The sequence below is a fragment of the Ahaetulla prasina genome, chromosome 7 (assembly GCF_028640845.1).
Source record: "Ahaetulla prasina isolate Xishuangbanna chromosome 7, ASM2864084v1, whole genome shotgun sequence".
NCBI classification, from domain to species: Eukaryota; Metazoa; Chordata; class Lepidosauria; order Squamata; family Colubridae; genus Ahaetulla; species Ahaetulla prasina.
In genome coordinates, this window is record NC_080545.1 from 99,262,516 (window position 1) to 99,278,106 (window position 15,591).

The window sequence follows — 15,591 nt, forward strand, 5'->3', positions numbered from 1 at the left end:
TCCGAGGAGCTGAGGGGGATGAAACGCCGGAGAAGACGCCTAGAGAGTTCCTGGAGGTCCAGCCGTTCAGAGGCTGATCGGACACTAGTTAGATCCTATACTAGGACCTACCTAGTGGCACTGAGGGATGCGGGGCGTTCCTCCCCCCCCCCCCCCATTGCGCCGGCAGATACCCCCCCACCTGCCCTGTTCGGGGTGACCCGCTCCCTCCTTCACCAGGGGGAGCGGGATGACCCGTTACAGGGACGTGCTGAGGAGTTTAACGGTTATCTATACGATAAAATCGTTCAGCTGAAGGACGGTCTGGACCAAGATTGCAGCGATTCGGACGAGACGTCTGAGGGCGGTCTTGGTGATGTTGTATGGGATGAGTTTGACCCTGTGACTCCCGAGGACATGGACAGGTTGCTGGGTAGATTGAATGCCACCACATGTTTACTGGACCCGTGCCCCTCCTGGCTGGTGCTGGCCACTCAGGAGGTGACACGAGGCTGGCTCCGAGGGATTACGAGTGCTTCCTTGTTGGAGGGAGTCTTTCCGGCCGCCTTGAAAGAGGCGGTGGTGAGGCCCCTCCTCAAGAAGCCTTCCCTGGACCCGGCTGTTTTAGGTAATTATCGTCCAGTCTCCAACCCGCCGCGCGAAGGTTGTAGAGAGTATGGTGGCATATCATTTCTCCCTTCACCTGGAGGAAACTGTCTATCTGGACCCGTTCCAGTCCGGCTTCCGGCCCGGTTACAGCACTGAGACGGCTTTGGTCGCGTTGGTGGATGATCTCTGGAGGGCCAGGGATAGGGGTTACTCCTCTGCCCTGGTCCTATTAGACCTCTCAGCGGCTTTTGATACCATCGACCATGGTATCCTGCTGCGCCGGTTGGGGGGATTGGGAGTGGGAGGCACCGTTTATCGGTGGTTCTCCTCCTATCTCTCCGACCGGTCGCAGACGGTGTTGACGGGGGGGCAGAGGTCACCCGCGGCGCCTCACTTGTGGGGTGCCGCAGGGGTCGATTCTCTCGCCCCTTCTGTTCAACACCTATATGAAGCCGCTGGGTGGGATCATCAGTGGCTTCGTGTGAGGTACCAGCTGTCGCTGATGACACCCAGCTGTACTTTTCCACACCGGGCCACCCCAATGAAGCCGTCGAAGTGCTGTCCCGGTGTCTGGAGGCCGTACGGGTCTGGATGGGGAGGAACAGGCTCAAGCTCAATCCCTCCAAGACGGAGTGGCTGTGGATGCCGGCATCCCGGTACAGCCAGCTGAGTCCGCGGCTGACTGTCGGGAGCGAGTCATTGGCCCCGATGGAGAGGGTGCGCAATTTGGGCGTTCTCCTGGATGAACGGCTGTCTTTTGAAGACCACTTGACGGCCGTCTCCAGGAGAGCTTTCCACCAGGTTCGCCTTTCTAGACCGGGATGCCTTGTGCACAGTCACTCACGCCCTTGTGACGTCTCGTCTGGACTACTGCAATGCTCTCTACATGGGGCTCCCCTTGAGGGGCATCCGGAGGCTACAGTTAGTCCAGAATGCAGCGGCGCGGGTGATTGAGGGAGCCCCTCGTGGCTCCCGAGTGACACCTATCCTGCGCCGGCTGCACTGGCTACCTGTGGCCTTCCGGGTGCGCTTCAAGGTGTTGGTGAATGTCTTTAAAGCGCTCCATGGCATAGGGCCGGGATACTTACGGGACCGCCTGCTGCTACCGAATACCTCTCACCGACCCGTGCGCTCTCACAGAGGGGCTCCTCAGGGTGCCATCGGCGCGACAGTGTCGTCTGGCGACACCCAGGGGAAGGGCCTTCTCTGTGGGGGCTCCCGCCCTCTGGAACGAACTCCCCCCAGGACTTCGTCAACTTCCGGACCTCCGAACCTTTCGCCGCGAGCTTAAAACCTATTTATTCATCTGCGCTGGACTGGGGTAGTGTTTTAATGTGTTTTAATGGGTTTTAATGGGTTTTTAGTTCCAAATTTTAATTCTGGCCAATTTTAATAAGTTTTTTAATTGTATTTTTTAATCTGTATTTATAGTATTGTATTTTTATTTGGCTGTGAACCGCCCTGAGTCCTTCGGGAGAAGGGCGGTATACAAATGTAAATAATAAAAATAAATAAATAAATAAATATTTGGGCGGTTCAGACCAATTCGGGCGAACTGGTAGCGGTGACCTGAGGATGGGCCCGCCCCCGCCCACCTGCCGCGGTGCTATGCCGTTCTATTTACCCACGTTTTCTAAGCTGCACGCATGTGTGGATGGCATGTGCGCGAGCAAATGTGAGCGTGCGCACACACATGTTTACATTTTCGGTGTGCGGCGAACCAGGTATAAAATTATGTGAACTCCACCTTTGGAGCTTACAAATCCCTCAGGTTTTACTGTTGAAATCTGAGAGTTAAGACCCAAAACCTCTCACACGCTTCAGGAGGACCACAGTAAAAGAGAACAACTAGCATAATGTTCATTATCACAACATCACTCTTAATTAATAGTGTTGTGACCTAGGGCCAAGTAGTTATTATCAGACACAATCAGTCCGAAACAAACGTAGTTTATTAGAACAGTTGAGAATTACTTCATTCTCAGCTTAGTCCAAATTAATTCCAAGAACAAAGTCCTTCAGAAAAAGTCCTTCGGCCTTATCACAAACCTTTGTCCTCTTTGGCACCCTGCCAAAGGCTGTTCTTGGCAAAGCCCCACGAAGTTCAGAAACAAGAGACACCGACCAGAAGCCAATGTAGCAACGTTGCTTTCCTACAAAGAGCTCTAGAGCCATTGCTGCTCTTTTAATCCTTATGGGAGGGGCCAATCATCTCCTGGCCTTGCTCCTGAGTTGTCCTTTTTTGCTTTAGCTGCTCTTGCCTTCTGGCAGCTCTTCACATGCGTGCATTAGGAACAGGCTCCTCCTGTTCCTCTGCCTCTCTGCTGTCTGCCTCTGGAAGCTCTGGAGTCTGCACATCGCTCCCAGATGGCCTTGGCCCCATCTCTGCCTCCGACGCAGAGCCCTCATCCAGTCCTTCCCCTGACTCCAGGAGTGGCCCATGGTCCTCCCCAGTCTCATTACTGTCCAACTCCACTGTCAGTTCTGCCAGCTGCTGGTAGACCACAACAGATAGTTCACTTAGCTTTAATGTTGCTTTAACACTGCCATAATGACTTTCTAATGTTCACAAAAAAATCCATCATGGTTCATTCCTCCCTCAGCTTCAGTTCTCTGACTTCTTGCTATTATATTTCTATTAGGGACAAATTGAGTCATTCTACTACGGGCCAAACGTCCAAGAGAGCAAAGTTTGATGTGAAAGTTCGAGAAACTTCCGAAATTTTCTCTGGATTTGAGTGCAAAGTTCAAAACAAAAGGCGGGAGTGAATTTTTTTAAAAAGGTTGCGACGTGGCTTGCTTTGTTTTCTACCCTTCCTGATCGCATGGGTATGAAATACGGGTTGTCCTCGACTTACGACTACAACCGAGCCCAAAATGTATGTTGTTAAGTGAGACATAGTGAGTTTTGCTCCCTTTTACAACCTTTCTAGCCAAAATTGTTATGTGAATCATTGCAGTTGTTAAGTTAGTAGCACGGCTGTTAAGGGAATCTGGCTTCCCCCATGGACTTTGCTTGTCAGAAGGTCGCAAAAGGAGATCAGGTGACCCCGGGACTCTACGACCATCATAAATATGAACCAGTTGTCAAGCATCTCAATTTTGACAGCCGTAAGTGCGAAAAAGGGTCACGAGTCACTTTTTCTCAGTCGCGTTGTAACTTCGGATGGTCACTAAATGAAGTTACAACAGGACTGAAAAAAAGTGACTTATAAACCATTATTCACCCTTACGACCACTGCAGCATCGCCATGGGCACTTGATCAAAATCCTGATGCTTGGCTTCTGGTCCCTCTTCCTCCTCTTCCTCCTCCTCTACTCTACAAACCCCATTCCCTTCTAGTACTGATCCTGTTAACTAGTTGGGTCCTGAAACGTCTCCAAGACAAGAACCAAGTTCAGAGAACACCAAAGGCTCCACATTTCTTCTCTTCTTCCTCCTCCTCCTCCTCCTCCATTCCTTCTTCTTCCCCTTCTCCTCCTTCTCCTCCTCCCTCTGCAAACCCTACTCCCTTCTAGCACTGATGATGTTCCCTAGTTGGGTCACGAAATGTCTGCAAGAAAACAGCCAAGCTCAGAGAGCACCAAATTCAACCCTGAGCTGTACACGTTCTCTTCTATCAGTAGATACGTATTTATGCACAAACACGCACCCTTATAATACCATATAATTTTATTTTTTTTGCTCATATTGACTTTTTCTCCTTCTTTTTAGGGCATTCAAGGATTTCCCGGGGCGCCAGCCATGGGGGTAAGTCTGACTTTTATCGTATTCTCGGCCGAAATGCCTCTCGAGGTGGGGTGGGGTCTGAGCTAATTTTTATTATTTATTTATTTTTATTTATTTATTTTGTCAAACACAACAGTATATATAAGTATAAGGTGAAATAACCATACGAATTGGATACAATCAAAGGGAACATTAGGACAGGAATGGTAGGCACGCTGGTGCTCTTATGCACGCCCCTTAAAGACCTCTTAGGAATGGGGTGAGGTTAATAGTAGATAGTCTTTGGTTAAAGCTTTGGGGATTTTGGGAAGAGACCACAGAGTCAGGTAGTGCATTCCAGGCATTAACAACTCTGTTACTGAAGTCATATTTTCTACAATCAAGATTGGAGCGGTTCACATTAAGCTTAAATCTATTGTGTGCTCGTGTATTGTTGCAATTGAAGCTGAAGTAGTCTTCAACAGGAAGAACCTTGCAATAGATGATTCTATGAGTTATATTCTGGTCATGCCGAAGGCGGCGGAATTCTAAATTTTCTAAACCAAGGATTTCAAGTCTGGTGGCATAAGGTATTTTGTTGTGATCAGAGGAGTGGAGAACTCTTCTTGTAAAATATTTCTGGACGCGTTCAATTGTATTAATGTCAGAGATGTGGTATGGGTTCCAGACAGGCGAGCTGTATTCGAGAATTAGTCTATTCGAGAATTGGTTTTAAACGAATGCAAAGCCTTTGTCCGGGGATAGAGGTTGTCCTTGACTCACCATCATTCGTTTAGTGACCATTCGGTTACGATAGCACTGCAAAAAAGAGAACGGTCCTTAAACAAGTCATTGTAAGTTGAGGATTAGCTATAGAGATTTGCAAAGGTTCAGGAAAACCTGCAGCCATCAACTTGCAGGAATTGGGGTTTTGACCGGATTCCAAGATCCTGACTTGATCTCTTGGTCCTTAGGTGGTGGGACCTCCAGGGAAGAAAGGTGTTCGGGTAAGTAGAGACATCGACTCGGGAAGCCAAAGAGGAAGGGCATTGTGATGAACCGGGGCTTGGCAAGAAAGCAACACAGACAGAGAACAGGTCTATCTCCCCTTTAGAATAGAATAGAATAGAATAGAATAGAATAGAATAGAATAGAATAGAATAGAATAGAATAGAATAGAATAGAATAGAATAGAATAGAATAGAATTTTATTGGCCAAATGTGATTGGACACACAAGGAATTTGTCTTGGTGCAGATGCTCTCAGTGTACATAAAAGAAAAGATACGTTCATCAAGGTACAACATTTACAACACAATTGATGGTCAATATATCAATATAAATCATAAGGATTGCCAGCAACAAGTTATAATCATACAGTCATAAATGGAAAGAGATTGGTGATGGGAACTATGAGAAGATTAATAGTAGTGCAGATTCAGTAAATAGTCTGACAGTGTTGATGGAATTATTTGTTTAGCAGAGTGATGGCCTTCAGGGAAAAACTGTTCTTGTGTCTAGTTATCGCTCCAACTTTGCCTCCAAGCATCCCCATGTTCAATACAAGTCCTGGAGCAAAGCTCTCACATGTACCTTTAACAGCCACCGGCGGCGAGTAGTCCAGTAAGCAAGGTGAGCAAAGCAGTAACCAAGGCCAATAGTCCAGTAAGTCAGGTTTCCAAAACAGTAACCAGAGCAAGAAATTCAGCGAAGCAGACAAACTGGGCAAGGCCCACAAGACAGAGTACCATAATCTCCAGGCTGTTGTGACCCAGGCCCAGGTAGGTAGTAGGAAACTCAATCCGTGAAAAAAACAAACAACTTTTTATTCGAACGGCTGAGAACTACTTCATTCCCAGCATCGTTCAACTCAAATTAAAACAAATTCCTCCCAACGCAAATTCCTCAGTCCTATCGCAAACCTTGGTCCAATTAGGCAAACTGCCAAAGGCCTTTCTTGGCAAACGCTCAGAAGTCACAAAAATAAATACAAGACGTAGACGAAGCAGAAGACGAAGCTACCAATGTTGTTTTCCGGCAAAGCTCAAACGCCGTTGCTGGTCTGTTTTAACCCCTCCTTATGGGAGGGGCCAATCATCTCTTGGCCCTACTCCCGAGTTGTCCTCTTTGCTTGAGCTGCTCTTGCCTTCTGGCAGCTCTTCTCATGCGTGCATTAGGAACAGGCTCTTCCTGTTCCTCTGCCTCATTACTATCAGTCTCTGGAGGCTCTGGAGTCTGCACCTCACTCCCCGATGGCCCTGGCCTCTCACCTCAGCCTCATCGCTGTCCGACTCCGTTGCTAGCTCTGGAGGCTGCTGGCAGACCACAACACAGGCGTCAGTAAGTGCACAAGAGGTTCCACAGATTCAACGCTTGTTCCCATCAAATGCCCCTCCCACTGGCACCTCCTTACATCTCAGTCCCCAGGTGTGCCTTGTGAAAGGGGGCAGGGCACTTTCTTCTCTCACAGCCGGCTCAATATGCGTTGGTCTCGCTTTCTCTCTTCTCTCCGTGTTCTAGGATCAGGAGCGGGTGGTCCTTGCTCATCACCTGAGCTCTTGTCTCTCATGTTCCTTCCTGTCTACAAGCCGTCCCAATCCTGAAACTGACTGGCTCTGCCCTTCCCCAGTTTCCCCCAAAGCCAACTGAGCCACCCCCTTGATCTCTTGTTCCAGCTCATCCACAGATTCAGGCTCCGACGGGGGCACGAGAGGCATTGACAGAACTCCAAAGAAGAAAATAATGGAATTGGGGAACATCTCAAGAAGGTTTTTAGATAGATCGAGACAATTAACGGGAGCTTCGGTCCCCACAGATAGACCTCAAACTCACAACATTTCATTTAGTGGCCATTCAGAGTTACAACGTCACTGAAAAAAATGACTCAGGTCCATTCACAGTTATGACCGTTGCATCCCTCAAGGTCATGTGACCAAAATTCAGCCGATTGAGTTGGAGATGTGGGTATAAGCTAGGCACATACTACCATATGTGGTGGATGTGCCCCAAGATGAAAAAAATTTGGCAAAAAATCAAAAATTGGTTAGAGGGAATTACTCAACTAAAAATGGAATTCAAACTGGAATTTTATCATTGGGAATAATTAGTTCAAAAATGGATAAATCTTTGCAATACTTAATACTTCACGGCAGCAAGGATCGCTGTAGCATATGTATGGAAACAAAATAATGTTCCAGGAGAGGAAATAATAATCCGAAAAATTTTACAGTGTGCAGAAATGGTCAGGATGACGTTAGAAATTAAGGAAAGGGAAGAGTCGGAATATTACAAAGTGTGGAATAAATTATATGATTGGTTGGAAAAAAGAAATCAAAATTATAAATTGGATTGTTAATCTAAGTTAAAATTAGGAACTGTAAATTATTGGATTGTTAAATAGAAACCAATGTAAATATAAGTATGTATAGGATTGAGTAAAAAAGAACAGAGAATATATACCATTGCCGATACGACAAGCTGTAAAATATGTAACGCTATGTTTGTTATGTGGTTTTAATGTGTTTTTTGTTGTTGTGTTTTTTCTTCATTTTGTTTTTAAGGGTGAAAAGCTTAATAAAAATTATTTTTTTTAAAAAAAAATTCAGCTGTTTGACAACCGACTCACATTTTTGACGGTTCCAGCATCCAGGAGGTCACGCGATCCCCTTTTGTGACCTTCTGACCAGCAAAGTCAGTGGGGGAAGAAGCTAGATTCCTTTCACAACTGGGTTACTAATTTGGGATCTGCCATAATTCACTTAACCAAGGTGGTGGCAAGAAAAATGGGGAAAATTTTTTTGTGAAAAATGGGACAAAACTCGCTGAACAAATTTCTCACTGAGGCACTTCAGTTTTGGGTTCAATAATTGTGGTCGTAAGTTGAGGACTCCTGTTGTTTTTTTAGACCTTAAAAAAAAAAGGACCATCTAGATTAGTTACTGTCCCAATATTTGCATTTATTTCTGGATGCATTTCCCCATAATATACATAATTTTGGAAGGCAGGTTTTTTTAAAAAAATAAATAAATAAATTCCAGACTTATTTTGTAATGTTCAGAAAGGTGTAGAATTTGAAGAAAAGCTTTGTCCCTAATCAGCCAGGAGATATAAATTAATATCATTTGGCTGGGAAAATACTCCTCGTAGGAATATGTTTTGCAGAGAAATTTGCTTAGCGTTGTTTGGGAATAACGGCTCACAAATTTCCATTTGGTTCCCGTGTCTAGGGGGAAATTGGACCAGTGGGTCTTTCAGGACCAAAAGGCCACCAGGGGGAACAAGGAGAAAAAGGTGAAAAGGTAAATGATTATTTTATTTATTTTATTTTTATTTATTTGCATTTATATCCCGCCCTTCTCCGAAGACTCAGGGCGGCTTGCACTATGTCAAGCAATAGTCTTCATCCATTTGTATATTATATACAAAGTCAACTTATTGCCCCCAACAATCTGGGTCCTCATTTTACCTACCTTATAAATGATGATCTTTTATTTAAAGTACTGCCGATAGGCCATGTTTCATAACAAAGTTTTGGCAAATTTAACTTTGTGGTGGTCAGAACAAACATTTGGCGACCAAGTCACTTTGAAGATACAACATGATCTGATGTAAATTTCGAGACCGTTAAGTGAAAGAATGGTTTTATTCTATCTCTCATCTCTCTCTGCTCTCTCTCATCTATCTATTATCTATCTTTCTATTATCTATTACAGGATGTATCTATATTATCTTTCTATCATCTATCATCTATTTATCTACATCTAACCATCTACCTATGTATCATCTGTCTGTCTGTCTGTCTGTCCATCTTGATGGATGGATGGATAAATGGATGGATGCAGTGGTGGGATTCAGCCAGTTCTATCCGGTTCAGGCGAACCGGTGGTGGCAACTGTGGGAGGCTCCGCCCACCCGCCCGGATGTAATGCGTGAGCAATGCGCATGCGTGGTAGGTCGCACACGCTCACATTTGTAGGGAAGGTAAATGAATCCCACCTCTGGATGGATGGATGGATGGATGGACGGACAGACAGATAGATGATAGATAGATAGATAGATAGATAGATAGATAGATAGATAGATAGATAGATGAGATGGATAGATGATAGATAGATGATGGATAGGGGCCGCGGTGTGGCTCAGGCTGTAAGATAGCCTGTTATTAAACACAGCTGCCTGCAATTACTGCAGGTTCGAGTCCCACCAGGCCCAAGGTTGACTCAGCCTTCCATTCTTTATAAGGTAGGTAAAATGAGGACCCAGATTGTTGGGGGGGCAATAAGTTGACTTTGTATATAAATATACAAATAGGATGAGACTATTGCCTTACACAATGTAAGCCGCCCTGAGTCTTCGGAGAAGGGCGGGATATAAATGTAAATTAAAAAAAATGGATGGATGGATGGATAGATAGATAGATAGATGATAGATAATAGAAAGATAAAAAGAAAGAAAGAAAGAAAGAAAGAAAGAAAGAAAGAAAGAAAGATAGATAGATAGATAGATAGATAGATAGATAGATAGATACAGATGATGGATGGACGGATGGATATAGATAGATAGATAGATAGATAGATAGATAGATAGATAGATAGATAGATGAGATAGATGATGGATGGATGGATGGATGGATGGATGGATGGATGGATGGATGATAGATAGATAGACAGACAGACAGACAGACAGACAGACAGACAGACAGATAGATAGATAGATAGATAGATAGATAGATAGATAGATAGATAGATAGATAGATAGATGAGATGGATAGATGGTGGATGGATGGATGGATGGATGGATGGATAGATGATAGATAGATAGATAGATAGATAGATAGATAGATAGATAGATGGATGAGATGGATAGATGATAGATGATAGAAGGAAGGAAGGAAGGAAGGAAGGAAGGAAGGAAGGAAGGAAGGAAGGAAGGAAGGAAGGAAGGAAATCATAGGGCTGGAAGTGTCTTTGGTGGTCTTCTAGTTCAATCCTCAGCTTAAGACCCTCTACCATCCCAGTCAAATGGTTGTCCAACCTCTTCTTAAAAAACCACCAATGTTGGAGCACCCACAACTTCTGGAGGCAAGCCGTTCCACAGGTTAATTGCTCTCACTGTCAGCAAATGTCTCCTTAGTTCCAAACCAAGATAGCTAACCAAGGTAGCTCAGAAAGAAAGGGGATGGAGAAAACTTCTTCCAAAGGACATCCTTAGTTCTCTGCAAAGTAAAAATAAAAGAGAGATGTGTTCAGACTTGCAAGATTCTTTTACAGGCAAGCCTACAATATAGGTAGTATTAGTGCTCTTGGACCTGGTTTCCTGTCTGGACCACCTTCAAGGGTTAGCAAGCGGAAATAACCTTGATTTTTTTAAAAAATTTCCTCTCTATAGGGAAGCCCCGGATTTGGGATTCCCGGTCAACTGGGATTGAAAGGTGAACCTGGAGAAAGAGTGAGTTGAAAAACAAGATGAGGTTCATCTTTTGGGAAAAGAACAGTGTGAAAATAGGCAGGAGGAAGAAGGGGAATTCTGGGAGTTGAAGTCCACCCATCTTAAAGCCTGCTGGCTGGGGAATTCTGGGAGTTGAAGTCCACCCATCTTAAAGCCTGCTGGCTGGGGAATTCTGGGAGTTGAAGTCCACCCATCTTAAAGCCTGCTGGCTGGGGAATTCTGGGAGTTGAAGTCCACCTATTTTAAACCCTGCTGGCTGGGGAATTCTGGGAGTTGAAGTCCACCCATCTCAAAGCATACCAGTTAGGGAATTCTGGGAGTTGAAGTCCACCCATCTCAAAGCATGCTGGCTGGGGAATTCTGGGAGTGGAAGTCCACCCATCTTAAACCCTGCTGGCTGGGGAATTGTGGGAGTGGAAGCCCACCCAACTTAAAGCAGACTGGCTGGGGAATTCTGGGAGTGGAAGCCCACCCAACTTAAAGCAGACTGGCTGGGGAATTCTGGCAGTTGAAGTCCACCCATCTTAAACTTGTTGAAGTAGAGAAACACTGCTATGCAATGCTGCAACATCTGTTGTTGGTGTCGCATTCTTCTCTGCAGAATACTTAGCAGGGATTATACTGAACACATCTGCTATTAACTGTCCAGCTAATTTTGTTTCCAATGTTTACAGGGGTATGTTGGTTTATCTGGCAAGCCAGGCCAAAAGGTGAGTCTGCGGATGATTAGTGCGCCATGAAAAAGTTCTTGTAACCGAGTCTTAGGGCATCATTAGCATTTTAGAAAATCTCATGCAGATGGCTTGCAAAATTCAGGTATCCAGTATATTTTCCTATCCTTCGCCCTCACCAGTGATCAAGCTTGCATGGTGTTGTGTAAAAGCCGTCTCCTTCATTTTAATTGATTTAAACACTGGTTTCAGTTGCCCCAAATGATCAGAGAGAGTCCTACTGGAAGCCAAAGCAAGCATTCTACCTAGTAACACCAGGTTATTTGGTTCAAACTGTGGCTCTGTGTTTGGAATATGGGAACCAATTTACAGCACCAGAAATATCATGGATCATTTCTTGATGGCAGCCGGATTTTCAAAAAGAGGGAGGGATGAAAAGAAAAGAGCGAGAGAAAGAGGGAGGAGGAAAGGATGGATGGATGGATGGATGGAAGGAAGGAAGGAAGGAAGGAAGGAGAGGGAAAGAGGGAGGGAGGAGGGAAGGATGTATGGAAGGAAGGAAGGAAGGAGAGGGAAAGAGGGAGGGAGGAGGGAAGGATAAATAGATGGAAGGGAGGAAGGAAGGAAGGAGGGAAAAGGAAAGAGAGAGGGAGGGAATGGATAGATGGATGGAAGGAAGGAAGAAAGGAAAAGGAAAAGGGGAGGGAGGAAGGAAGGAAGGAAGGAAGAAAAAGGATAGAGGGAGAGAAAGAGGGAGGAGAGAAGGATGGATGGATGAAAGGAAGGAAGGAAGAAAGGAGAGGGAAAGAGGGAGGAGGGAAAGATGGATGGATGGAAGGGAGGGAGAAAGGAGGGAAAAGGAAAGAGGGATGGAGGGAGGGGATAGATGGATGGATGGAAGGAAGGAAGGAAAAGGAAAAAGGGAGGAAGAAAGGAAGGAAAAGGAGAGAAGGAGAGAAAGAGGGAGGAGGGAAGGATGGATGGAAGGAAGGAAGGAAGGAAGAAGAAGGAAAGAGGGAAAGGGAAAGGATGGATGGAAGGAAGGAAGGAAAAGGAAAGATGGAGAAAGGGAGGAGAGAAAAAGGAAGGTTGACAGTTTGCCTTTTACAATGCAGAAGTGAAATTTCAGAATGGTGAATTTTTGAAACTGAAACACTGAACACTTTAAATTCTAGGGAGAAGAAGGAAAGAAAGGGGAACCTGGAATCCAGGTAAGCTGTTGGAGAGTCTGTTTTTTCTTTATTCAAAATTGCAAATCAGTTTAGCCCGGGGTCCATCAGATTCTTGGTAGGAAAGCTACGAACCAGCCGATAAGGACCAAGAACACAAAACAGCGAACCCTCCTGAGACAGACGGACACTTAATGAAAACGGACTCATTTTGACTCTGTGCTGCACAAGATAGCTCAGAGAGGAACCTAGACCGTCAAAACGGGGCCACTCTTCCTAACTACAAAAATTCCTGGAGCTCAGCCATGTTTGCTTAAAGGCGGCACAGTCCCAAAATAGAAGGTGGAGTGAGAAAGAAACTCAAGATAACCCCGCTATGATTTTCTTTCATACTAAACTTTCAAAATTGGACTTCCCAGACTTCCCAGAATCCTTGTCAGGTCTATTTCTTGACTCGGCCTACCTCAAAGGTCCGATGGTTGACTCATGCAAGCCCAACAGGAGGAAATTTTGAATAGGATCTACAATTGGATGACCGAAGCCCGAGATGGTGAACCTATGGCACGCTGTCGCCAGCTGCTCTTCTGATTTCTGGCGCACACGGCCAGCTGGTCTTCATGGGCATCGGAGTGCTGGAAAACGGCCTGAAAATGGCCAAAAACCAGACCATTTTCTGGGATGTTTTCGGGATGTTTTTGGGATGTTTTCAGGCTGTGAAAAATGGCCCCAAAACAGCCTGAAAAATGGCCCCAAAACGGCTGGAAAATGGCCTGAAAATGGCCCAGAAAATCATTGTTTCTCAAACTTGAGTGCTGGGAGATAGGTGGACTTCAACTCCCAGAATTCCCCAGCCAGCTAAGCTGGCTGGGGAATTCTGGGAGTTGATGTCCACACACCTTCAAGCAGCCAAGGATGAGAAACAGTGCTGAGTGCTGAGTTGTCCAGGCAAAGTGGGGACCGATCTCCATTCCTTCTTGACTTTAGACACATGAAAGATCTCTCAATCCTTCACAGGGTCTTCTAGGACTTCCGGGACTCCCTGGAGAACGAGGAATCAAAGGCGATATGGGGCGGCCTGGCAGAGATGTAAGTCGCAGGAGGGGAGAGAATGACGTTAAAGTCTACCCAAAACGTGAGAAAAAAAACTTCTACAGAGGCAAGGAGTTCCACTGGCTAGTTGTCCTCACTGTTAGGAAATTTTACCTTAGTTCTAGGTTGCTTCTCTCCTCGACGCTGCTACAATGGACGCCTTCCCAGCTGTCAGTTTAGGGAGCTTTCTCCGGATCAGTCAGGGAGTTTGAAGGCTCCCTGAGATCGTCGTAGTTTGCTCCCCTCGTATATCACCCCTACGAGGTGATTCAGGTCCATAAAGGGCCAACCGACAGCTGGGATTTCGACGGTCCCATGGGAGCTCCCAAGGGACATGTTGTCTCACCACGACGCTAGTCACGCGCCCTCCCCCACTAAATGAACTGTTATAAATCGAGGACTAACTGTACTGTAATTAGGCCAGCTCGAAATGCTCATACGCCTGGGAGCTGTCCCTAGTTCTGATTTTAATCGGGAGCCTAGAACACACTCTACCGTAGTCCTTGACTTACGGCCATTTGTATAGTGACCGCTCGGAGTTACAACGGCACTACAAAAGCGATTTATGGCCGTTTTTCACACTTAAAATTGTTGCACACATCCCCGTGATCACACGATAAAAATTTGAGCACTTGACATCCGAATCAGAACCAGAATTAGAATAGAGCTGGAAGGGACCTTGGAGGTCTTCTAGTCCAGCCCCCTGCTCAAGCAGGAGACCCCTATACCATTTCAGACAAGTGACTGTCCAGTCTCTTCTTCAAAACCTCCCGTGATGAAGCACCCACAACTTCTGGTGGCAAGTTGTTCCACTGGTTAATTGTTCTCACTGTTAGGAAGCTTCCCTTTAATTCCAGGTTGTTTTTCTGCTTGACTAGTTTCCGCTTGTTGTTTCTTATTCTGCCCTCTGGTCCTTTGGAAAATAAGTCGACCCCCCTTTTCTTCGCGGCAGCCCCTCAAATACTGGAATACTGCTATCATGTCACCCCTATTTCTTCTTTTTTTAAGACTGGTCAAACCCAAATCCTTCAGCCGTTCTGCATATGTTTTTAGTCTCCAGGCCTTTGATCATCTTAGTTGCTCTTCTCTGAACTTTTTCCAAAGTCTCAACATCTTTTGGGTCATTTGGTGACCAAAATTGGTTGCAGTATTCCAGGTGTGGCTTTACTAAGGCTTTAGAAAGCGGTACTAATCCTTCACGTGATCTTGATTCTAAGGCCTCTGTTTATACAACCCAGGATTGTGTTGGCTTTTTGGGCTGCTGCCACAACACTGCGGGCTCATATATTCAAGTATTCATCCACTAGGACTCCAAGGTCGCTCTCACAGTTCCTGTTTTTTAGCCAGGTCTCAAATAAATACCTGTTGTGGCTCCAGCCCCCCCACCCCTCCCCGGGCCTGGCCCCCTGCCAGAGAGTGATTCAGAGAGTGAGGGGGAAGGGCCGTCAGGGCTCCCCTCCGCAGGGCCGGCCTCTCTGGCTCAGTTCCAGAAGCCAGAAGCAGGCCAGGTGGAGGAAGTAACGAGGCCTCTGTCTCCTGTATCTCCCCCCGCCCAGGCAACGCTTCCAGACCCAGCTGTGGACAATCAGTCCTGGTTAGATCCCAGGTTTCGTATACAAGAGAGGCGGGAACAACAAAAGAAGGGGTGGGGCAGGCCTAGAGAGTGCTAAGTCATGGAGCCACACCCCACAGGGTATAAAAGCAGGAGGGGCTGCTATACTACTTCGTGACGAACAAATCAAACTGCCTGGAGAAAACTTGAGCTGAAGTGTTGTTTGTTCCTGACTTCCTGGTTGACACGCCGGCATCAAGAAAGATAAAAGAAAACCTTGGCAGACGCTCGCTGGTTTGCTGCCAGAGCTGATAGCTGACGTGGACTAAATTGCCAGCTAATTGAGTCATTTCACATGCCTCCCGGA

The 15,591-nt window shown here is 45.9% G+C and overlaps 1 protein-coding gene across 1 annotated transcript in view; it reads left to right on the top strand.

The window, feature by feature from the left end:
- Positions 1-15,591, top strand: part of LOC131202599 (collagen alpha-1(X) chain-like) — a 71,772-nt gene that overhangs the window by 27,085 nt on the left and 29,096 nt on the right. The window contains exons 6-12 of the mRNA XM_058191702.1: positions 4,304-4,339; positions 5,272-5,304; positions 8,523-8,594; positions 10,684-10,743; positions 11,418-11,453; positions 12,590-12,625; positions 13,598-13,669. Of these exons, the coding sequence (XP_058047685.1) occupies positions 4,304-4,339; positions 5,272-5,304; positions 8,523-8,594; positions 10,684-10,743; positions 11,418-11,453; positions 12,590-12,625; positions 13,598-13,669 (345 nt within the window). The remainder of the gene's footprint in view (positions 1-4,303; positions 4,340-5,271; positions 5,305-8,522; positions 8,595-10,683; positions 10,744-11,417; positions 11,454-12,589; positions 12,626-13,597; positions 13,670-15,591) is intronic.